Raw genomic sequence first — 25,665 nt, forward strand, 5'->3', positions numbered from 1 at the left:
CCAAGTTCTTGCCAGTGTACAGCTCTACATGTGGCCTCTGTCACCTCCCAGGGTCTCTGTTGACATGCACATGTAACCAATGCCACATGTTCAGAAGATCCTCCTGTCACTGGCCTAACTGTGTATCAGAGACAAGGTCCTGTGAGAGAGGGACACGATATATACACATGCATACATATGTATATGTATACATGCCTTCATTTGAGATGTGTTCTGAGCTCAGGGATGTGGACATATGAATCTGTCTCCCTGAGGACAGGGGAAATGCTGCATGATCTATTACATTGTCTACTCTACAGGCAGGAAGGCTACGTCCCTAGTAATTATGTCACTGAAGCCGAAGACTCCATAGAAATGTATGAGTGAGTATGCTTATGTTTCTAGTGCACAATCTTCCAGGAGGAACAAAATAATATATGCTTTTTTATACTTTGAACAAACATTTTTATTTTAAGATACATATTAAAATTAGTGCCAACTGGGGCAAATGATACCACCACCCCTAGTTACTATATGCTATTGTGACCCCCAAAGTCCTCTACTTCTGAGTGCTGCAGAGGATTCCATGCTCCTAAATCCAGAAGAATTCCACTCACAGAGGTAGAATTGACACCACAATGGGAAACATTTGAAAGGATAAAAATGTACTAATGTCCTTTTCTCCCTCAGCATGGAAGTAGATTGTCTTTATGTGATCCAGTCCCTGATCTCTTCCCTGCAAACCCTGCTGCCTGGGATTGCCCTCTACTCTATTTCCATGAGTCTTCAGTGCCAACCTGGGCTTGGGAAAAGGATATAGTGTGCTATGTTCATGGTAGGCCCTCAATAGGGTTTGAGTGAATTGATGGAGTCACAGGCATTAATGAGTCCCAGAGGAAGCTCAAACCTCCAAACCACTTAGACATGACATGGGACACTCAAGTACTCTCCCTTCACAGGTGGTATTCCAAACACATGACTCGGAGTCAAGCTGAACAACTATTAAAGCAAGAGGTAAGTGTGGGGCCACAAACAGCATTCTCCATGTGCAATAAGGGAGGATCCTGAATCGAGGGCCGCCTTTGCCTGGGATCCTGTTTACACATTTTAGTATTAAAAGCAACAAAGCTGCAGCTCATGCATAGAACTTGGCAGTAAAGTGGTTGTTGTCTCTCAGGTTGGGCAGGTGGAATACAGGTGTGACATCATTTACTTCTATGGTCAGCTTCTTTTCTATTGTTTCAGGGGAAAGAAGGTGGTTTTATTGTCAGAGACTCCAGCAAAGCTGGAAAATATACTGTGTCTGTGTTTGCTAAATCTACAGGGTGAGTGTTGCTATTCCAAAGCCCTGGGAACAAAGGACAGAGGTGCACTCCCTACAGCTTCTTAATGGCATGCTCTTCCCACTTCCTCTGTCTGTTAAACTCAACACTCATCTCACTTCACTTTTTGGGTCCTGCTAATCTTTGTTCCTAAGTTATTGACTACGCATCCATGTCTTCAGGGACCCTCAAGGGGTGATCCGTCATTATGTTGTGTGTTCAACACCTCAGAACCAGTATTACCTGGCAGAGAAGCACCTTTTCAGCACCATCCCTGAACTCATTAACTACCATCAACATAATTCTGCAGGTGAGTACCAGGGGCAACTGAGAAGCAATTCAGGAGAAGCAATTCAGGACAAAGAGGTGAGAGGAAGAATACCTCCTACTATAGTGGTGTGAATTAGCCCTGAAAGTTAACTGGGCAGGATTTTGTCATGAGGTGGTTAGACCTTACACCCAATAGAGACTGACTTCTTATTTGCTTATTGATGCTCAGTGTTAAGCAAAGGCAACAGAGAGGCTAGTGACTAATCAATCAGCAAGTTTTCATTACCAGTTATTTATGTTCTTAGTGTATACTCAGCAATTTCCTCAGTTCTAGAAGAGAGAACAGGAAAATTCTGAGTGGAGATGCTTGTCCTAGAAGAACAAACAGGGTGGGTAGACAACATCAGAAGACAGTTTTGAAGTATCTACTGACTAAGAATATTTGAAAAACTGCGAAATTGGCCAGGGCATGAATACATGGGAAAAGCTTCATTGAGAAAGTAGGATGTGAGCTAAGCCTAGGTCGAAAGGTGGGAATATGTCCAATAGGGAATGTATTTCAATTAGTATTTTCTCTTTTTTGTCCCTGTAAACTTTTGTGATGGGAGAAATTTCCAGAAAAATGTGGGCTTGTGGGGAATCCTCTGAGATTCAAAATGAACTAGAAAGTTGTTCACTGGAAATATGAGGCTTTGAGTGAGAATATGTAGGGAATCCCATTCCCCTTTGTATACTGTCAGCATGGCTTTTGTGTATGTTTCAGGACTCATATCCAGGCTGAAATATCCAGTTTCTCAAAAAAACAAGAATGCTCCTTCCACTGCAGGCCTCGGCTATGGTAACTTTATTTCTCTGGGGCAAGGTGGACTGGGCAGTTGCAAGGGCTACCTTTGTACACCTTGCTTTAGGGTGTGTCTTGTAAATACTGTTCTGCACCAGCTAGCTGCCTCAAGGAAGGTCAAGACAGAACCAAACAAGTTATTGAATGATTTTTCTCCCTCCTAGTGGCTTCTCCCGGGACTGCAAAAACATAGATACATAAAGGGATTTGTTGTTCTAGGTCTTTTATTGTTTGTTCTTAATTGTAGTCAAACATTTTCAATATCATCCCTGAGTTTATTAGCTACCATATTAGCATAATCATAAAGGGATTTGGGGAGATTTTTTAGTCTGTCTTCTTGCCTTGTGAATTTACTCATACCTAAAATTTCCAGATTCCTCCAGCCAGTAACTCCCTGTCCCTGAGATTTACCTGAGTAAAGAAAGATTAATATACCCTAGAATTTCCCCTTTACTGTTTTAACCCTAGTAGGGATTCACATCTATTGTAGGAATTATACATACCCCAAAGAATGACACTAACACTTTATTGTTAGGATCATGGGAAATCGATCCAAAGGACCTGACCTTCTTGAAGGAGCTTGGGACTGGACAGTTTGGGGTAGTGAAGTATGGGAAATGGAGAGGCCAATATGATGTGGCTATCAAGATGATCAGAGAAGGCTCCATGTCTGAAGATGAGTTCATTGAAGAAGCCAAAGTTATGATGTGAGTTGCAAACCAAACTCAACTCTCAATTCAGTTGCTGGAATCTAGGAATTATTGGGACCACCCATTGTTGTCTAAGGTGATAACAGAGAAATTTGAGATCAGGGTCTGATATTAACCTTTGGTGGGAGTCCTAACTGATAAGGTAATCATTTCTCTGCCTAGGTATTGGTTGAGAATAGTGTTCATAGATGTGTACCATCTCAGTAGCATTTGAGGGTAGATGTAGAAAATAAGACTTTCAAAAAGGATGATTCTAGTTTAGCCTTAGTGTTCTGCCAGCTCAGAACTTGTTTCCCGATCAATTAATAGGCTCCAAATCCCTGTTTACCCCCACATATTAAGCACTTTGGAAGGTTATAATGGGAAGGAGGAAAGTCAACTTCTACTTTGGTACCTTATCTGATGCTCTATCTTAGGCCAGTCCCTTTCCTCCCCCACACTTTTATGACTTGTATATGCAGCCAAAAGGGGAGGACTACTTCCTTGCCTCTCCTGTAGGAATCTTTCCCATGAGAAGCTGGTGCAGTTGTATGGCGTGTGCACCAAACAGCGCCCCATCTTCATCATCACTGAGTACATGGCCAATGGCTGCCTCCTGAACTACCTGAGAGAGATGCGCCACCGCTTCCAGACTCAGCAGCTGCTGGAGATGTGCAAGGATGTCTGTGAAGCCATGGAATACTTGGAGTCAAAGCAGTTCCTTCATCGAGACCTGGTGGGACCTCAGAAGGATTGGCTTGGGATTAAGGGTTGAGGGGCTGAAATTAGCACTGAAAACTATATCATACATTGTTGAAGAGAGTTGCTGGTACCAACATTTCAGTTTTTTCTAGAAAACACTAAAAGTTAAGTATGCCTCTCACCAGTCAACTATCCCCACCCTCAACTCCCTAAGCTCTGCCATGGTGGGAGTTAAAGCAACCACCCATGAGGAAACAGTGGAGTCCTTCAGTGGCCATTCTGGACTCAGAGCAGAAGGGCAATCATGTACTTCCCGATGGAACTGCTCCTGCCACACAACCACCACTTGGCTACATAAGAGTTACAAACTGGGGGCCTATGGATGCATTTGACCAAGATGTGTTTTTTTTTTTTTTGGTGGTAGTGGGGTTTGAACTCAGGGCTTAGTGCTTGCTAGGCAGGTGCACTAGTAGCCAGTACCACATGGTTTTTGAAAAATGTTTTATAATAACAAACACTTAAAAAGAAACACTTTACATTTAAAAAGCAACTGTAATTTCCAGCATCTTAAAAAACCTAAACCATCTGAGAACACAGGTTCCACATTGTCATGGGCCATGCTAGTGGTCACCTGGAGCTGAGGAGTAATGGCCCTCCCGTTAGACCGGACCTGTGCTTTCCATTTCCTGCAATCTCCATCTGCCCGCTTCACTCTTTGCCTTCTTAGCTCCTGGAGGCACCGGACTTTGTGCCTCTGTTTCTTGGAGCCAGGCCAAAGCTCATATTGTTCTATTCCCCCCAGCAGAAACAGAGAATACAAAATAAAGATGCTTCCCGTTCTCCCTTAATTCTCTCAGCATTTCAGTGAAGTGGAATTGCTCATATGAATGAAATAGTTCTGTGTGCCCTCAGTGCTTTATTTAAGACTGTTGTAGTAGATTGCTTTCCACATGGTGGAAATGCATCAACATTTTACAATGTCATCAACCAACTCCTATTAGGTGGGAAGGTGTGTCTAATTGAAGGGGACAAGACTTCCCTGGTTTCATTCCACTGGTAGGCAGAAACTTTGTGCCTTTAACCTGTGTGCCAGGGATGAGGTCTCACTGGTATCTGTTGTACTACAGGCAGCTCGAAACTGTTTGGTAAATGATCAAGGAGTTGTGAAAGTGTCCGACTTTGGCCTGTCTAGGTGAGTGTGGCTTTTTCATCCTTCCTGTTAAAAGTAAAAATAAAATAGTACAAACATGGGGAAGTGTTAGTTTTTAAGCTCCTCCTTTTCTTTTTCTGTTCTCATTCTAGTGTTTCTTGTCATCTTTGCATTCTTTTTTCTTGCTCTGAATTACTTAGCTTACTGCTTTCATCCTTTTATTGTTAAATCTCTTATCCCTCCTTTCTCCCTTTAGCTCTGCTCCCTTCTTCTTTTTTTAAGCCACCACCCCCTCCCTTCTTCTTTTGTAAGCTATTTTCCCAATATCTTAACTTGATCTGTTAATCCCGTTGACTTTCCTCCATCTCTCATTCTTTCTTAGTCAGTCTAATCCCCACTGCTAACTGCAAAATAGAAAGAAGGGAAGGAGAAAAACAAAGATAGGAAAGGGGGATAGAAAAGAGGAAAAAGGTACCTATTAGATCTTTTTTCATTTTATCCTGTTCTTTAGCCATATTGTCAACCAGGAAAACTTAAATCAGAAATGAAAACAGGAATTTTGCTTAAAGTAACATTTGTAAAAGACACTGGCTGACCAGCAGAAACTTTTGAGAAAGCCTATAAGCATGTATGTGTGTAGCTCATATGAGTGTGCCAAGAAGATTTAAGCAATATCAAGTTCTCCAAATCCTAATGGTAATGAGTCTTGGATCCCTTGTAGGTATGTCCTGGATGATGAATACACCAGCTCAGTGGGCTCCAAATTTCCAGTCCGGTGGTCTCCACCAGAAGTCCTTATGTACAGCAAGTTCAGCAGCAAATCTGACATTTGGGCTTTTGGTAAGTGGGTAAGATTATACAGCTCAAAGGAAGAGGAATGCAATGGGGAGATTGAATTTTGCAATCTGCACAAAGTGTTCTTGCTTTCATTAATCTAATTCTTAGGAGTGCTTACTATGTGTCAGGAACCTCAAGGGGTTCTGAGAACAAAAAGAGTAAGCTGGACATGACCCTTGCTTTCTTAGAACTTACAATATATTGAGGGAAACAATTCATTCAGTATTTGACAGCTTCAGAATACTAATTGTGTACTAGGCACTCTGCCAGACCCTATACTACAAAGACAAATATGCTGTCTCTCTTTTAGAGTAGCTAATGGTATAGTGCAACTCAGATAGTTGTAGTCAGTACTGTAGAAGTTTGAACAAAATGCAAAACCACAGAGGTGAGAATCAGCTAATTCTAATGTTTGAGGTTGATCTGGGAGGACTAGGAGACCCATACTACTCCAAAAGACTGCAAACTGACTTAATACATGTTTATTTCATCTTCTAGGGGTTTTGATGTGGGAAATTTACTCCCTGGGGAAGATGCCATATGAAAGATTTACTAACAGTGAGACTGCCGAACACATTGCCCAAGGCTTACGTCTCTATAGGCCTCATCTGGCTTCAGAGAGGGTATATACCATCATGTACAGCTGCTGGCATGAGGTAAGTGTTTTATTGTACCCTCTTAATTATTTCCTTGAACTTAATTTCTCATTTAGCTGGTCAGTGTCCATTCTCCATAACTACATGCCAGCTGGGCACAGACTGATGACAGTGCACACATTCTCTGACTCTGGCCTACACACCAATTCTCTGATGGCCAGCAGTTTTCCCAGACCCACCCCAATTCTCACTATGGTATCATTAGCCACTATATATTGTGATATTCACTATAGTATCATATCAACTCAGCTTTAAGGAGATGTGGTATTGTAGAGCCATGTTGCCTACCATAAGCAGCCAGACAAAGACACTCAGATAAGCATGTAGGCTTTGCAAAAGAAAAGTCATTAAAGTTTTTGTTCATTCATCTAGGAGTCACTGGCCCTTCCTTACACAGTACTAGCTTGCCAACCTTTTCTGGCTGAGGTTTTAAATGACATTTTTTAAAACACCTAAGGCTTGGAAGGGACCTAAAATAGGCAGTTTTTGTTTGGTTAGTCAGCTTGATTTGTTTTTGCTTTTTAACGTGGTACATTGTGGATTTGAGGGACAGGGGTGGTATTTTGGAAATAAGGATCCTGTTCCACTACTACACAAATGCTTTGCTGCTCTCCACTTTTCAGTAGATTCTTAGCAACCTTGACTTGTCAACCTAAATCTCCAGTAGGAAATAAATACTCAGTTCTTAATTTTGCCCCACTAGGAACAGGGCAAGAGAGACTGTTCAATGAGCACCTTTGTGAATCTGGAGCTCTCTTGCTGAGGTGAAAAGTAGATATCTGGATCAGAGTAAGGCTCCTTTTCCTTCGACCAATGACAGAGGTTACAAAGTATGAAGAAAGGGAGAACCCCTTGGAGTTCTTCTCTTCATGTATGATGCAAAATTGGGGTGATTGTCTACGTTTCCTTCTAAACAGGACATCCTCACTCTGCTAGCTAAAATCCTATTTCAGATGGCATGTTCTCTTTTTTTCTTTTCCTTTTTTTTTTTTTTTTTGGTGGTACTGGGGATTGAACACAGGGCCTTGTGCAGCTAGGGAAGCTAAAATAGTGGTCACAAAACCAGAAGCACGTCAGAATCCCTGAGGAGCTCTCAAAAATACAGATTTCTGGACTTCTCCCCCACAGATTTTGATTAGGTATGTCTGACATGGAACCCAGAAATCTTTTCAAACTTTCCAGGAAATTCTGATACTCAGCTAGTTTTGAGACCCATTAATTCAAAGGACCAAGAAATTGATGACTTTTTGGTTCTGACAGATTGAGACCTTTCTGTAATGAATATTCTCTGAATCATTAAATATCTCAGGGGCTTATGGACCATGTGGGAAAGAGCCTAAATCAGACTAACCGAAAGATCCCAGGTGCTCAGGGTCCCTGTCACCCATATGGCCTGTGGCTTTGAAATGTTAAGCACTTTGTTTACTTGGCTTTGGGATGATAGAAACCAAACTGAACTTTATCACAGCTTGTAGGATTTCCTGCCAAATGCTTAAGTATGTTTGGTAGCTATCTTCACTTGAAGCTACAAAATAAGAATACATTGTGCACAATTATGTAATGAACTTGCCCACAGTTTTAATCAGTTTGTCAGTTTAATTTGTAACTTGTTCTTAGCACACTAACAACATGAGTTATTAAAGATGAAACGTGCACAAAGACTTTATGGAAAGCTGCTAATTCTCTCTTTTTTTTGGCTAATCAACAGTTTATGCTGTTAGGCATATAGAATATACTTAATTCATATCTGCTGCTTTCTATTGCATTTCACTTGGATTCTGGATTCTAACCACTGTAACACTCTACTTTTTATTTGATTTTAGAAAGCAGATGAACGTCCCACTTTCAAAGTTCTTCTGAGCAACATTCTAGATGTCATGGATGAAGAATCCTGAAGTGGCCAATAAGCTTCTTGGTTCTACTACTCTCCTCTACAAGCCCCCATTTCACTTTCTCTGAGGAAATTCCAGGCTTACAGGTTCTGGAGTCTTTGTGTTCCCACTGAATACATGAAGGCCCCTCTACAAGATCTAGGAATGTCTCTCATGTTTCATTCCCAGGGATAGTGCTTCTGAGTAAAGGTCAAAGAATTGCTGTGCCTGATATTGCCCTCAGCCCTGAGAGAGTAAATTTCCCAAGACTATTAAGACACTGAATTTGGGAAGGGAACATTTTGAGGGAGGGTGGGATGTAAATAGCCTCACAGGGTGTTCAACAGCTCTTTGGGTAGACATTAGAGCTTAGGGGTGGGACAGAATCTGGCAAGAACGAAATGGTGTCATAAAACAGAAAGGGGTGTTTTCATAAAATAAAATTGCTGGAAAGCGTGAAGGTCTCTCATATCTCAATTAATCATGTAGCCTCCCTGAACTGCCCTGAGTATTGCAGAAAACTGTTGGGAGGCTTTGTTTGCCACATTCCTACTTTGAGAACTCTACAGGATCCTCCACATTTCACCTCTCTTGCTCTTGTGAAATCCTGCCTCTGAATGAGAATAATTCACAAGCCTTCACAGTGCTCGGCATACAGTAGGCATGCTATCATTGGAATAAGAAGTTGGGGACAAACTCTGCCAGAGCCTCATTTCTTTACGTCAAGAGAGGAAAAATCCATCAAAGAACTAGAGCCAGGGACCCAAGATGGCTAAATAAGCGGCCGGCCCAACAGCCCCGGCTGTGGGCAACCCCAGAGCTGGGAAAGCGCGGGCCAATTTGGAAGCGGGCAGGGGCGGAGCTGTTGGGCGGGTCCGCAACGGGCCACGTGGTCTTAAGTGACTTCCTTTTCCCCTTTATTCTTTTCTTTCTGCATTCATGCTCCGGCAGCTTCTCCGCGCTAAAGGCGCAGGCTAGACACTGCCGCGGCGTGTGTGTGTGTGTGCCTGTGTGACCGGGCGCGAGTCCCACGGCCCGGAGAGCGGGGCGCCGGCGCCGGACCCCGGGAAGTAGCGCAGCCGGCTGTGGCGCCAATCTCGCGCCGCCGCAGTGCGCTCGCGGGGCGGTCCTGGAGGCCGCGGGTTGTGGTTCCGGTTCCGTCGTCGAGACACGTGAAGGTCGGTGAGTTGGTGCGGGGTTCATCTCGGCACGCGCGGTCGCGCTGGGATGGATTCTTCTTCGTCTTCTGCGGCGGGTTTGGGCGCAGTGGACCCACAGTTGCAGCATTTCATTGAGGTGGAGACTCAGAAGCAGCGCTTCCAACAGCTGGTGCACCAGATGACTGAACTTTGTTGGGTGAGGATCCTGGGGCTGGGATCTGGACACTATCCGCTTTTCCTCTGACCTTGCCCCATGGGACTCTACTACGTGAGGGATTCGGAGAGAGGGTGGACCTGGCGGCAGTCTCTGGGTTTCTCAGGTTCCTTAGGCCGAGCCAGAAGGGAGAAGGGTGACTCCACTTCTTAGGGGATTGTCTTGTTACTCCGGATCTCAGCTTTATTGGTGCAGAGGTGCAGAGAACTAGGGATCATGGACTTAGGCCGCTGTCCCACCCAGCACTTCCAGGCACCAGAGGTTGAAGCCCCAGTACTGGGATTTTATTTTTGGAAGCCTGACTCCTGGAGAGTCAGTCCGTGAATCTGCTATTCCTGGACTCCTGGGAACTTAACCTTGGTTACCCAGTTCTAATCCCCCGATGAGAAAATTAGTGGCTCTAGTCCACTGACTATGAAAGCGGCGTAATCTCTCCCAACATACACATTTATTTGCCTTTTCTTAGGTGGTTGTGTAATACCGAGCCATTTCAGGTCTGAAGGTTGAGGAATTGACACTGCCCTGTGAGGGGACTTTGGCAAAAGGGTGGAAGGCATTCCTAGCTTGAGATCAAAGTGTTCTGGTCGTCAAGGATAGCATGCTGCCCTCCCTTGATGTATAAAGTCACAAAATTTAGAAGCCAGAGATAATGTTCTTTAGAATGGAGCGTCTGAGGCTCGTGTGTACAGCAGAGAATCATGAACGAAATTCGTTCAAAGCGCTTTGAACTATACACAGGCATTGGTTTGTACAGTCCCTTTCTCATAAACTTACATACTGTTTGACTGTGACCCTTATGAAATGCTTACTGAAATGTTTATTACAGTTGGGCGTGGGAGGATTGTGGTTAGGGACTAATTTAAGAAACTGTAAGCTATGGGAATTTTTCATTTTTCCTGAGAGGATTCAAGAACGTTTAACTTGCCAGCAGTGGTGAGGCACACCTGTGATCCCAGGCTAAGGCATGAGGATTGCAAGTTTGGAGCCAGCTTGCCTGGGGTACATAGTGAAACCTTGGTTCAAAAATTTTTAAAAAAAATGGGCTGGGGGTGTGGCTCAAGGGTAGGGGGAGAAAGAGGAGGGAGAAAACATACTTCTGGCTTAAATAAGGCAAGGTTACAGAGTTGTTTGATAAGTTTAGTGTGCCTTACTGTTAATCCCTTTGTTCTTCAAATATTTTAAAGGCATTTAATGCAAGCAGCATTGTGGAGTTGCAACCAAATTCAGCAAAAAAGATCCCTGCCTTGTATTTTGCCATCTTTCTTGAGCACTACCATTTTCTGGCCCTATAACTTTGGGCAAAGGATCTTTGTGCCAGTTTTCCTTTGTAAAATGAGGATTAATAATAGTATTTATTTCATAGGATTGTTACAGGCCTATAGAAAATTGTTTGACAATTGATAAGCTGCCAAATGTGAAATACTAATTTATCAGTTACTATGTTTACATGGAATTTTCCCTCTAGTTAATAAGAACTTACCCCCACCCCTCTTTTGTTTGCAAGTTCCGCTTGTGATTTTGTATTTTGTCCTGAACAGGAGAAATGCATGGATAAGCCTGGGCCAAAATTGGACAGTCGGGCTGAGGCCTGTTTTGTGAACTGCGTTGAGCGCTTCATTGATACAAGCCAATTCATCTTGAATCGACTTGAACAGACCCAGAAATCCAAGCCAGTCTTCTCAGAAAGCCTTTCTGATTGATCTCAGCGTTACCTCTTTGGAAATAAAGAGCTGTTTGATGGGATGGTTGAAGAAATGGCTATGGGGGTATTGACTCCCCCTTTTGTCACTTTTGGGACATCCTATCATGAGAATGAACAAAGACCAATGTTTGTGTGGGGGAGGGTTTTGAGGGCTTGCGGGTCATATGTGTATTTGGTTGTGTTTTTAATGCTAATCTTGTGAAAATAATTGACAGATGAATGGAAAACCATTAGATGCATATTACTATATATGGGACTATGCTTTTGTGAAGGTCCCCTTAACTGCTTTCTATAATTTGATAGTGGGACCACATAGGTAAATCTCTTAATTGTGTGAACTCATTTCAGACTTTTAGAGAGATCTTTGTGTCAGAAAAGGCAGCAATGGGAGAATAACTTGGCACTTAACTGTGGGCCTCTTTATCCAGTGTCTGACTATTGGTGCCAGAAAAAAAATCTATGAAGTGTTCACACAGTACACTTCAGCTTTCTAGATTATCTCCCTCCCCTATACTATGATTTACTTAAATATCTGTTATGAAAATGTGATCTCAAGGTAGAACAGGCAGCCTGAGAATCTAGAGACCTTTAGTTACAAAGGAATCTAGCCAATAAATGTAATTCATATTACTAGACTGCCACAGGAAGACGTTAACTTATCCTGTATGTCAGGGTAAAAAAATTCAAAGATGTGCCTAAAGAAATTATAAAGATTTAGGCTAGTCAGAAACTAACAGCAGTTTCAGGTAGAGATGCATGCCTGATGTTAATCATGGATTTCGTTTACTGCATTCTTTTGATCACTGAAATAAAAGCTAATACAAAATTCACCTCTAGTTAAGAGGCTTTCTATTCTGCTTTTATCTGCAGCCCATAGATATTTAGTGTGGGCTCATTCCAAGGCTGAAATGTAGTCAGTCTGTATTCTAGAGGTTCCTGAGGTTTTTATGAAAAGAGAGATCCTTGAGATGAGATGGGAAGGGAAAGAATTCTGTGCTGACAGTTAAGTCCCTGAGTGTAATAGAAGAGTTTGTATTGACTGAATTCCCCTCTTATTTCAAATCCTAGTAGATTGTAGTATAGAACTAAGGTGGAACGGCTTATTGGGAGTCTTTATTGCAAATCCATGAAAACTGGGAAAATACACAGTTCTAGAAGCTTCAAGTTTCTGATCAGCTTTTTCTCCATATAGAGACTACAAGGAAAATTTGTAAGCCATAATAAAAACACCATTCAGCAAACAATTAAGTGCCCACTCTGTGCCAGACACTGTTTTTAGTTAAAGGGCTTCAGCAGTGCACAAAACAGTACCTGCCCTTCTAGCTAGGGGAAGCAAAGTACATATGTATAAATATGTCAGTGTAATAGGTACCCTGGAGAAAAAACAGGGTAGGGGGGTTAGGGGATGTTCTTGGAGCTTTATTTTATAGAATATCATTAGAGAAGACGTCATTTCAGCAGAAACCTGAAAGAACTAAGTGACCAACCCTTGGGTATTTGGGAGAAGAGCATTTCAGGCAGAAGTAAAGTAAATTGAAAGGCCCCATGGGAGGAGTTGCATGCCATGAGGTCATTAGAACAGTCAAAAAGCAGTGGGACTGGAGTGAAATGATTAAGGAGAAGGGTAAGAAATTAGATTGGAGAAAAATGCATGATATGGACTGGTGCTGGAGAGGTGGTGTGCACTGATTGTGAAGGGCCTTGTAGGCCATTTATAAGGACTTTTGTTTTATTAGGTAAGATTTGAGGGGTTTTAGCAGATGACTGATAGAATACAATTGAAATTTTAGGAGGATCTGGCTGTTGGTATAGTAGTAGTAGTACTAAGAATATGGTATTTTGAAGTTAAATAGATTTCAGGTATTTAGGGGAGGTATCTGGCACATACTTTGTATTGACCCAGTTGATTTTTTTCCCTACAAAATTTAATGTGTTTACATAAAATTGGCAAGTAATACAGAAGATTCTTTTATCATTTTCTTTTATTACTATATCATTCCTTCTTACTCCTTTAGTATTAAAGTATTCTCATTACATGTACAAACAAATGTTTTTTCTCTGCAATATTATTGCTTGCCCAGTTAATATAATGAGAAAGAATATCTGTCAGACTCATAAATATGCTTGAGCTCCAGGTTTGTGTTCAGCAGTACTAGGCACAGACAGCTGAAAAGAAAAGGTATATCATTTGCCCCTGTCCTCAAGGAGATTAAGTAAACACAAGAGTAACAACCCAGGCTTCTGTTTGGTTTGGTCAATCTCAGAAATTTGTCTTCAGATCTTTGATAAGAAAAAGTGGCACTGACAGCCCTGAAATTCAGAGCCTTCATTTCAAATATTTAAGGTAGGAAATTCAAGACTCAACAATAAAACAAAAAGATTAGGTTAGCAAGCCCTTTTTCTGAAATGATGTCTTAGAAGTCTAATATGTAAAATAGGAAGGCCAACGTGTTCTAATAGTGTGTGTGGGAGGCTTATCTATCTGGAAGCTTGCCTGCTGTTGACTGCTCACATTGTGCCCCTTACTGATCCTAAGGCATTGTCTTCAAGCCTTTAGGGATTTATCAAGGATTACTATGAAAAGTGGTACCATTCTGTCCCTAAAGTCCCTACCCATTAGTCCATGAAGTAACATTAAGGATAATAGATAGAAAGAAAGGCATCAGGCAAGAACTTCATAATTAAGGTAAAAAAAAAACCACACATCTTCACAAGGAGTTTAAATTCTAAACTGTAACAAACTCCACATAAAAACCTTTACATGGACCAAGGGAAAGCAACTGATGATCATTTCTTTAACAACTAGTTTTCTTCCATATAAATACTATAATAAAAATCTGGCCATAGGAAATTTTATTCCAAAGATCTCCCAAGAGGACATTTCTCTTAAAGCTCTTCATATTCTCCTTTGGTCTTATTTTTGTTGGCATCGTTTAGATTCAAAGGTTGAAGAAGCATCTGGTATCCTTCCCCTTATGTCTACATAAGAGAAAGGGTAACATTCATATTCACTGTTCTCAAGTGTTACGGTTTGTATATGGTTTGAGTGTGTCCTCCAAGGGTGTCAGAAACTTGGTTCCCAGAATGGTGATGTGCGAAGTGGTAGAACCTTTAAGAGGTGGGGCTTAGGGGGAGCTTACCTTGAAAGGGATTGGAGTGGTTTATACAGGACCACTGAATTCTCATAAGAGCAAGCCTGACCCCTAAATTGCTCTCTGGCTTCCTGTTTGGAGATGTGCTCTCTTCCACCCATGGTCTTACCATTGCCATCTGCCATGAGGGGATACAATCAAGGGGGATCCTCGCCAGAGCCATCATTATGTCTGGACTTTCAGCTTCCAAAACTGTGAGCTAAATTAACCTCTTCTTTACAAAGTTAACCTGCCTCGGGTCTTTCATTATATAATGATAAAACACACTAATCAAATGAGAAGGCAACAGGTATGGACTAAAGGGGACGTCTCAAAAGACATAGAGAAATAAAAGGCCAAGAACTATGTAAGGAAGCCGCAGATAACACCATTAAAGTTGCTGAGGCCATATGTTGCTATTCCTTGAAAAGAATAATGAGCAGACCATAGTAGCAGTAGGGAAAAGGACAAGGGAATGACTGCTGAGATACCGAAAAATATCTAGGCCATGTTCAGACAATTGATTTGAATGTTTACACAGATCACAAAACAAATCAACAGTATGCAGACCAGGACTGTGTTTATAATTGGTTTTCCTAGACCAGCTGGCTTCAAGGTAATGCCTAAACTTTTGACAGCTGACACAGAAAGTGAGTCAACAAAAGAGCAGATAAGACTATTCACAGAGAATCCAGGGTAAGATGCACGATTAGAAGCTTCCTCTGTGTGACTTGGTGAATGAGTCAGAATAACAAAGGACAGACTATATTCTGAAAAGAAAAAAAATGAAAAGCATCAGGTATCAGAAAAGAGGTAAGGGCTGGAGATGTACCTCCGTGTGGTAAGAGTACATGCCAGCATGGCACAAAGTCCTGGGTTCAATCCCCAGCACTGCAAGAAAAAAAAAAAAAAGTGACAGCACAGCTGAAAAGCACAGAGAAGCAATGAGTACACACAGAAAAGTAGGAAACAGGTTTCACGTCCAACCCTGGCTTTGCAGTATAGTTGGTTGGGGGGAGCTGAAGCCAGAACCACAAAGTATGACAGGCATCCTTAGTGACAACAAATTGGCAGTCCTAGCCACAGGAGAAATCCATGGGTCTTGCAAGTCTTAACTTTAGTGGAGGGATTTGGTCAGACAGTAACTACCACTACACGGCAAGCTAGCATTAGAGAAGAAATCCACTGCATTGTTCCTCATATCTCAGAGGACAGCCAGGTGCCATTTGTTGGGGGTGGCTATTGTCTGAGACTGAGCTTCTATCAGGACCTGAACGCAGGGAAAAATCACAAGCCAGGGAGGCTGGCTACACTGTGCCAGAGGAGAAGTGTTGGGGGACATGGACCAGCTGAGAAATTTAAGCAGCAGGGAGCTTGGGCTGTGGAGGGTGCAGTAGTTGATGGCCCTGCCTTCTTTGAGTGAGGAGTGAGTCCCATTGCCTGTGTATTACTGCAGAAACTGAGATCTGGAGCCTGTGACTGGCAGATTGCTCAGCCTCCAGAGCCGCCTCCCTGGCTTGTGCAGTTTGCTACAGGGTGGCAGCCTCTTCAACAAATGGTATTGGGATAACTGGATATCCACATGTAAAAGATTGAAACCAGATCCCTATCTCTCATCCTGTACAAAAATCTATTCATAATGGATCAATGAAACCCGTTAAAATTTCTCAATTAAAGGAGGCAAGGGAGATAAGAAGGAGAAATAGAGGGGATGAATTTAAAAGTACATTATATGTATGTATGGAAATATCAAAATGAAACCTCTGTACAATTTATATACACTAAAAAAAGAGAGAGGGGAAAAAGCTTATGACCACCATACTTTTTGAGTAATATCACATAAAATACTAGATTAGGAAACCCAGGGCTCTGCCCCTCCCAAAACAACTAATAACCTTGGCAAAAGCTGTCAAGTTTTGCAGAACTCTAAAATCTAGTCCTAAACTTAAAAGAACCAGGGGAAAACTTAATGAAGAAAAAAGCAAGTACACTGCAGTAAAGGAGTTCTGTAATATTTTTAATCACTTGCCTGTCATTCCCCTTTCCAAACCAGCAGCAGCCATAAATATAACTTCCTACACTCCTGGTAAAGGTTGATACTGCTGAACAGAGCAATATGGATCTTATAGCCCAAAATTGTGATTACGTGTTTCAGCCTAACTAATGGCTCCCACAAGGAGCTAACACAAACACCTGACTTTACTTCACCCAACTTGAAGCAGCATTCCCAGGGCTGGATGGCTTTTAGCGAAAGCATTTAAAGTTTGTTACCTGGAACAGACTTGGAAAAGAGCTGACAATCAGAACAAGAAATAGATCAAAGGAAGAGAGTGGTAATGAAAATATGTATACCAAGGCATCTAGAAAGCCACGTGCATGCCGAAGGCTGGAAATAAACTCAGGGAAAGCCTGAGGAGAAGTTTTTACTTCTGGCTCACCTTCAGAATCTATGCAACCAGAAACTGAAGACTAAGCAAGAGTTATAATGGACTGGCCAAGAATTGAAGGAGTCCTGCAACATAGATCCAGTCTGCAAATACTGGAAGAGGACTTTTTTCTCTTTTTCCTCTTTCTGTTTCTTTTTATCTTCTCATGGCTCCAGGCATATGAGGAAATCCTGTCAAAATACTAACTACCAAACTGTGGAATACTGACTTAACTGGTCATATGACAAAGATTAGCGGTTTAGCCAGGCGCCAGTGGCTCAAACCTGTAATCCTAGCTACTCAGGAAGCAAAGATCAGGAGGATTGCCATTTGAAGCCAGTCCTGGCAAATAGTTCACGAGATCCTATCTCAAAAATACCCAATACAAAAACTGCTGGTGGAGTGGCTCAAGGCTCATGTGGTACAGCGCCTGCTTAGCAAGTGTGAGGCCCTGAGTTCAAATCCCAATAGCACAAAAAAAGAAGGGAAAATAAACTTTGCAGAGAGGGAAAACTGTACTTTATGAGTTGCCATATCACAGAATTCAAAATATCCAGTTTCCAACAAAAGACCAACACTATTGCATTTTTGGTTTATAACTTCTCTTTTATTTTCTATGGTAATTAAAAGACAAATACATAAAAATTACAAATGTATTTATTGGATATACAAAGTGTAGTTGTAGTGATAATATAAAGGGGGGAGCTATATAGGCATGAAGAGTTTTGTTTGCCTATTTGTTTTTTCAGGGCCTCATGCATGCTAGACAAGCACTATACCACTGAACTATGTCCACAGCCCCAGGGTGGTGGATTCACATGCAACTGAAGTTAAATTTATGCCAGTTGAAGTTAGGCTACTATAATTTTAGGATGTGATATGCAGTCCCCGTGGTAACCACAAAGAAAATATCTATAGAATATATACAAAAGGAAATGAGAATGGAACCAAACATATTACTAGAAAAAAAAAAACAAAGAAAAAAAAAACAAAAACAAAAAAATGACCAAACCCAAACAGAGGCAGTGATGAGCGATGAGGGACAAAAAAGGATTTAAGACATGCAGAAAAAAAATAGCAAAATGATAGAAGCAAGCTGTTATGGTTTGGGGAACATATGAAATGTTCCCGAAAGTCTCATGTGTTAAAGCCTAAGTCTCCAGCTGGTGGCACTTATTTGGGAGGCTCTGGAAACTTTAGAAACTGAAGTAAGTAGGTCACTGGGGGATAGTCCTTGGAAGTGTCTTGTCCCTGACCCCTCTCTGCCTCCCACTCTCTTCTTGTCTGCAATGGAGTGAGAAACTCCTCTGCCACATGCTTCTGCCACCATGATGTTCCGCTCAAGCTCATGGGACCAAGAAATCATGGACTGAATACTCTGAAACCATGAGCCAAAATAAATCTTTCCTTTTAAATTGTTCTCCCAGAATATTTTGGTCACAATTATGCTTAAGCCCCTTGCTATCAGCAATTACTTCAAATATAAATGGATTCAATTCTCCAATTAAAAGGCAGTCACTGGCAGAATGGGTTAATAAGATATGATCCAATGTTTTGTCTGCAATGTTCATCTATGTGCTATCTACAAAAGACTCTATTTGCATACTAATTATTATGGTGCTAGAAGTTGAAGAGACCAACTTTAGATGTAAAGACATAAGTAGCTCAAAAGTGACAGGATGGAAAAAGATATCCCACGAAAATATTTTTTTCTTTTATTTATATGTGCACACAATGTTTGGGTCATTTCTCCCCCTCCCATGAAAATATTAACCAAAAAAGATCTTGGGCAACTATAATAATACCAAATAAAATAGCCTTTAAGTTCAAACCTTTTATAAAAGGCAAAAGGGGCATTATATGTTGTTAAAAATGCCAAGTCACTAAGAAGAAATAACATTTACAAACAAATATGCAGCAAATATTAGAGCCTCAAACTATATTAAGCAAACATCAACAGATCTGAATTTTAAAAAAAAGTACAACAATAGCAGGAGACTTGAATATGCCATGCCCTAGTTAGCTTGAGCTAGCATGACAAAATGTCATTGATTAGGTGGTTTAAACAAATAACTTTATTTTCTGATAATTTTAGAAACTGTGAAGTCCAAGATCAAGGTGCCCACAGGGTAAGTCTCGGATGAAGGCTCTCTCCTTGGGTTGCAGATGGCCTTCTCTCTGTGTCTTCACATGGTCTTTCCTCAGAGTATACAACCTTTTTATAAGGTTACTAATCTTATCAGATTATAACCTCATTTAACATTAACTACTTCCTAAGAGTCCTACCTAACACAATCACATTGGGGATTGCAGCTTCACCATATGGATTTTGGAGAAATAGAACTCAATTCATAGCACTCATTTTCTTTCCTTTTCAGCGGTACTGGGGTTTGAGCTCGGGGCCTCACACTTGCTAGGTAGGTGCTCTAGCGCTTGAGCCACTCACCAGCCCTATAGCACCCATTTTCAATAATGGGTAGAACAATGAGAAAGAATATCAGTTAGGAAATAAAAGACATTCTCAAGGATAAACCATAGCAAGTAAATTTTAAAAGACTGGGTCAAGGATGAAGCTCAGTGGTACAGTGCTTGCCTAGCATGTGCAAAGTCTGGGGCTCAATCCCCAGCACCACAAAAAAAATTGAGACTGAAATCATACATATTATATTTTCTGATCCCAATGAAATGAGAGTAGAAATCAAGCAGAGAAAAAAACCCAGAAAATTCACAAATATGTGGAAATTAAATGACATACTCAACCGACCGTTGGGTCAAAGGAGATCATAAAACACCCAGAGACAAATGAAAATGAAAACACAACATAACAAAATGTAAGGGATGCAGTGTTAATAGGGAAATTTAAATAATTGTGTTCTTACATTAAAAATGAAGAAGCACCTCAACCAGCAACTTAACTTTATACCTTAAGGAACTAGAAAAAGAGCAAACTAAACCCAAAGCTAGCATAAAGAGAAAATAATAAATGGTACAGCACTTACCTAGCAAGCATATGGCCCTGAGTTCAAACTCCAATATGGCCAAAAGAGAGAGAGAGAAAATAATAAAGATTAGCAATAAATAAAACAGAGGATAGAAAAATAATAGAGAAAAACTGATGAAACCAAAAGTTGTTTCTTTGAAAATGTCAACAAAATTGGGAAACCATTACCTAGATTGAGAAGAAACAAAAGAGAGAGGGAACATAAATTGCTAAAACCAGAAAGAAAGTGGGGACATTACTGATAAATGTACAGAAATAAAAAGGATTATAAGAGAATACTATTAACAATCGCATGTCAGCAAATTGGACAACCTAGGTAAAATGGACAAATTCCCAGAAATACACAATCTACCAAAACTGAATTAAGAAGAACTAGAAAATCTCAACAGCTCTCCCTTGTCCACCACTGCCACCTCCTTCTGCTACTGTTCCTGCTCCTGTCTTCTTTAATTGTGGATCTGATACTTCTTTTGTGAAGTGGCTAACAAAATCCCAAAGAAGGAATCACGTCAGAGAACAATGATACCAGGATGGTTCTGCAGTGTAGTTTAATATTAAAAAGCACACATCACTTAGTAAACTGGGGAAGCCTATTGTGAATGACAGGGTTTTTGTCAAGGAGGCCTATTAGATTCAGATCAGACAAACAACCAAGTGAAGAAGACACATCTGAAGTATTAGAAATAGATGATGAAGGTTCTAGAGTTATCAGAAAGTAAAGGTAGTTCTGTTGTTTAAACCACCTAATCAATGGCATTTTGTAATGATAGCCCAAGCTATCATAGGGCATGACATATTGATGTCTCCTATTGATGTATGTGTAATTTTTATTCAAATCTATTGATATCTACTTAATATATTTTGAGGCTCTATTATTTGCTGCATATTTGTTTATAAATGTTATATGTTAGTGACTTGGCCCTTTTAACAATATATAATATCCCTTTTGCCTTTTATAAAACGTTTGCCTATTGGCCACTTAGTAAAAAAGTGCAATATATGTGTGCATATATACCAGTTTCATCACATACAATAAAGGATTAGGGAAGGGGAAAATGAAAGATTAGAGCTGTCTACTAAGAAGGGAACCTGCTGATTTACTCTAGAACTCTGCTCCTGCAGACCTAGAATACATTCTCAGAAGACTGCAATTTAGTTCTACCATATCCTGACTACTACAGTACAACTATCTTTGTCCTTTCATTTTTTTTTTATTACTATGTGGCCAATAGACTGAACTTAGATAGAGATGACATGGGGAAGAAGCTCTGGTTCTATGAAATTATCCCATTTCTCCTTTTGTGGCTTGCTCATTCAGCTTTTATCTTAATATTCAAGTAAGTTATTTTGCTCTCACTGTTTAAACAACAACAAAAACATAAAAATCGTTTCATTCCTTGTTCAATTGGAGAATTTTGGAGATAAACATTTTTTGTTTATTATTGTAAAACAAAGGACAATTATATAACATTTTCATATGTTGCTGTTACATGTAGGGCAATCTGTTTTTAAGTAGGGGGAAATTAAATCAAGGGACACTATCAAGAGAGTGAAAAGACAAGGCAAAGAATGGGAAGATATTTTCAAAGCATATTTCTGATAAGGGGTTAGTATCCAGAATACATGTCAAACTCTTATAACTCAACAACAACAAACAAAGTAAAAGTCAATTAACCTTTTAGTCAAAATATTTAAACAGATATGTCTTCAAAGAAGAAACTGTAGTTGTTCCTTCTCCAGGTGGGTATATTCCAAGACATCTGTGTATAACTGAAATCACAAATTGTACCAAAATCTCTACATAGTACTATGGTTTTCCTATACAAGCATACCCATGATAAAGTTTATTAATTAAGCACAGTAAGAGATTTATCATATTAATAAAAAAAATAACAACATACTGTAATAAAATCGTATTACTACTCTTAAGCTTTGGGTACATCATTAAGTAAGGGTTCCTTGAACACAAACACTGCTGTATAGCAGCAGTCAATCTGATGAATCTGAAACAAAATATCAGGTATGTGGTTGTGGGAAGACGTGGGTGGTGTGGAAAAACACAGGTGTGCAGCAGTAAACAGACAACAGAGACCAGATGAAATGCAGAAATACTGAGCTTTAGATTTATAAAAAAAAACTGGACCCTAACATCAGGCAGTATGCAAAATGGTAGGGAAGGGGGAAGGATCCCTCTCAGCAGGGTTTTAAGCAAGAGAAAAAACCGGCAAGCTTCAGTGAACGTCATAGGTGCAAAATTAGGCACTATGCAACTACATCGCTTAAGACAGGAGTTTTGCAGTCCTTGCATTTGAAGGCGCCTTTGCACTTCCTAGCTTGCTCACTGGTGCTGTTGTATGGGGAATGATCTTAAAAGATGTCTTACATTCAAACCTTTGGCCAGGGAGAGCAGAAGCCCTTACATTTTATGTCTCCAAGCACCAAAGTCCTTCCCCTCTCTACTGGCTAAGCAAACAGCCACCCCGAAAATCATGGTGGGACCAGGAAACTGTTGTGACTTGAACACAGATCTGCAGACACAGATCTACATAATGAGAAGCATGAGCTGTGCTTCAGAGGGAAGCAGAGGGGGCTTGCATCTGGGAACTGAAGAGGAGCCAAACCAGCTGTGTGTGAATATGAATAGGGGGTGGGGGGAGAGGGGGGGAAGTGGGGGGTTGGGAAGGATGAAGACCGTGTGGCCAAGGCATGCAGAATCACTCAGTGCCTATGCCTTACCCTGCCAGTGCAGATTGCTTTGGTCTGACTTCTTTTTACACTCTCAGAGCCCCAGAAACACTTGGTGGAAATTCAATCTGCTTGAGCATTTCCCAGACACAGGCAGAGTGCCTCTGGTGCTAGGAGACATCTAACAGGGCGGTCCTTAGAATCAATTGGCGGGAGCAGCATGAAGGTGGCTCCTGCACTCAGTTGCTGTGTGTATATACAGAAAATAACAGAAGGAATTCAGCCCAGCAGCAGTCATAGTAACGGGTGCCCCACTAATATGGGAAAGGTAGGGTTGGGCTCAAACTACAAATAACCTTTTCTGGTCTAACATGTTTTGACTTCAGAGAAAAAAATGAGTCCATTCCTCTTACCCCCTACACCAAGTAAATTGTAAAATTACAAGTCTGGGTAAAAATGAAATATAGCCATCCTTTATCTCCTCAGCAAGGTATAAATATTGACTGGACTTTTTTAAAATTTGTTTTTGTCTTGCTTTTTATTTGTTTTATTCTTTTTTTTTTGGTGGTACTGGAGTTTGAACTCAGGGCTTCATACTTGCTAAGCAGGCACTTTATCACTTGAGCCACTCCACCAGCCCCACTGCTTTTTCTTATATCTTCATCCCATATACTTTTCTTCTCTTTTGTTTCTGCTCTATTTTCCCCATGCCCCTTCTTTTTATTGCTTAATTTCAACACTTTTACCTTTATGAAATTTCAAATTTTTTGTTTATCCTATAAGTATCCTAGCTCCTTTCTGTTCTATCCTTATTGGAGGTGTAGTTGGTGTTTCAAAATATTTTTTCACTACATTTAAATATTCAGTTTGTTTTAGAATTGCTGTTATTACTGAGGCCTGCTTTCTTTCCTCTAATTGGTAGTGGGGATTGAAAACTCAAGAGAAGAATCCTCCCATATGTGCAAATAACAATGTAGAATCTTAAGAATATGAAAAAATGAGGTAAGATGACACCTTCAAAAGTTCAGAATGCCTCAATAACTGAATCCAATGATATTGAAAAATGGTTGATATGTTGCACAAAGAATTTTTAAAATGATCACTGGCCAGTTGTAGTGGTTCAAGCCTATAATTGCAGCTATGTGGGAGGTTGAAATTGGAAGGATCACAGTTTGAAGCCATCATCTCAACAGAAAAATCTGGGCATGGTGGTGAGCACCTGTCACCCTATCTACTCAGGAACCATAGATAGAGGATTTCAGTCCAGGCTGGCCCAGGAAAAAAGTGAGATCCTATCTCAAAAATAACCAGAGCAGGGTTGGAGGTATGGCTCAAGTGATAGAATGCCTGCCTAGCAAGCACAAAGCCCTGAGGTCAAACTCCACTATTGCCAATATATAAATACATAACCAGAGCACACAAGGCTGGGGGCATGTCTCAAGTGGTAGAGCACCTGCCTAGCAAATGCAAAGACCTGAGTTCAAACATGGTACTGCTAAAAAAAAATCAATAACCTCAAGGAGGATTAAAAAAAGAAATAAAAAAGAAGTAAGGAATGAGAAATTCAGCAAGGAGATAGAGATTCTTTAAAACACACACACACACAGAAACTTTGGAAATGAAAAGTATAATAAATCAAATAAAAACCCACTGGAAAGCATCAACAATAGACTAGATCGAGCAAAAGCTATAACACCAGGTTTTAAAGACAAGGTTGAAGAATTACTACATTCAGACAGCAATAAAACTAGGCAGTCATAACTGAGGCCAATAGGAAAAGGGGACCAGGAACTAGAGAAAAGTTTAGATCAAAAAGAATTAACCTAGAAGGTAACACACACGCACAGGAAATCAATGTGTGTCAATGCCCTGTATAGCTATCCTTATCTCAACCAGCAAAAACCCTTGTTCCTTCCTATTATTGCTTATACTCTCTCTACAACAAAATTAGAAATAAGGGCAAAATAGTTTCTGCTGGGTATTGAGGGGGTGGGGGGAGAGGGAGGGGGTGGAGTGGGTGGTAAGGGAGGGGGGTGGGGGCAGGGGGGAGAAATGACCCAAGCCTTGTATGCACATATGAATAATAAAATTAAAAAAAAATAAACCTAGGCAGTCATAACCACAACTTTCAAAAACTCAGGGACGTGAGTACAAGCAAATGCCCATAATCTGTGCTACTTAGGAGGTGAAGGCAAGAGAATTGCAAATTTAAGGCCAGCGCAGGTAAAATTAGCAAGAAACTATCTCAAAGACAAAATGCAAATAAAAGAGCTGGGGATGTGGCTCAAGTGATTAGAGGACTTGTCTAGGATGCTCAAGATCCCTGGTTCAATCCCCCAGTACTGGATAAAGAGAGAGAGAGAGAGAGAGAGCACAAACCTAAACCTAAGAAGCTAAGAAGCCATGGGGTAGGAGAAGGAGCTGAGATATAAAGTAAAGACATAGAAAATCTATTCAATGAAATTATTGCAGAAAATCCCCTAATCTAGGGAAAGATAGGTACATCCAAGTATAAGAAGCATTTAGAACCTGTAATATACATGACCAGAAAACAACTACTCCACATCACATTATAGTTAAAATACCAAGACCAAGAAAAGAACCTCTCTGCTGAGCACTGGTGTTTCAATGCTGTAACCCTAGTTGCATACAAGGCTGACATCAGGAGGATGGCGGTTCCAGGCCATCCCAGGCAAATAGTTCACAAGACCCCATGTCAACCAATAGCTGTGCACAGTGGTGCTCACCTGTCACCCTAACCTATGAGGGATGTAAGATCTGGAGGATCAAGATTTCAGGCCACTTAAGCCTAACACACACACACACACACACACACACACACACACACACACACACACACACACACACACACACACAGTTTGCGACCACATTGCAAGGGAATAAAGCTGGATGTGGTGGGCACACCTCCTGTTATCCCAGTGGCAGGAAGCTTAAAATAGGAAAATAGGAGGATCTTGGCTCACCCGCCCAGGGGCGGCCCCCTGGACCCAGGAAGCAGTAAGGCATGG

The 25,665-nt window shown here is 40.9% G+C and overlaps 2 protein-coding genes across 2 annotated transcripts in view; both read left to right on the forward strand.

Moving 5' to 3' along the window:
* Positions 1-8,777, forward strand: part of Btk (Bruton tyrosine kinase) — a 32,427-nt gene extending 23,650 nt beyond the window's left edge. Inside the window, exons 9-19 of the mRNA XM_020172689.2 lie at positions 300-362; positions 939-993; positions 1,225-1,304; positions 1,484-1,611; positions 2,335-2,409; positions 2,948-3,119; positions 3,621-3,837; positions 4,931-4,995; positions 5,675-5,793; positions 6,289-6,446; positions 8,270-8,777. Of these exons, the coding sequence (XP_020028278.1) occupies positions 300-362; positions 939-993; positions 1,225-1,304; positions 1,484-1,611; positions 2,335-2,409; positions 2,948-3,119; positions 3,621-3,837; positions 4,931-4,995; positions 5,675-5,793; positions 6,289-6,446; positions 8,270-8,341 (1,204 nt within the window). The 3' untranslated portion in view covers positions 8,342-8,777. The remainder of the gene's footprint in view (positions 1-299; positions 363-938; positions 994-1,224; positions 1,305-1,483; positions 1,612-2,334; positions 2,410-2,947; positions 3,120-3,620; positions 3,838-4,930; positions 4,996-5,674; positions 5,794-6,288; positions 6,447-8,269) is intronic.
* A 499-nt stretch (positions 8,778-9,276) lies between these two features.
* Positions 9,277-12,223, forward strand: Timm8a (translocase of inner mitochondrial membrane 8A). The gene is made up of 2 exons (XM_020172687.2): positions 9,277-9,673; positions 11,230-12,223. The coding sequence occupies exons 1-2, from the start codon at positions 9,545-9,547 to the stop codon at positions 11,389-11,391; spliced, it is 291 nt and encodes a 96-aa protein (XP_020028276.1). The 5' UTR covers positions 9,277-9,544; the 3' UTR covers positions 11,392-12,223.
* Positions 12,224-25,665: the final 13,442 nt, after the last annotated feature.

This window comes from Castor canadensis, chromosome X, assembly GCF_047511655.1.
Source record: "Castor canadensis chromosome X, mCasCan1.hap1v2, whole genome shotgun sequence".
Taxonomy (NCBI): Eukaryota; Metazoa; Chordata; class Mammalia; order Rodentia; family Castoridae; genus Castor; species Castor canadensis.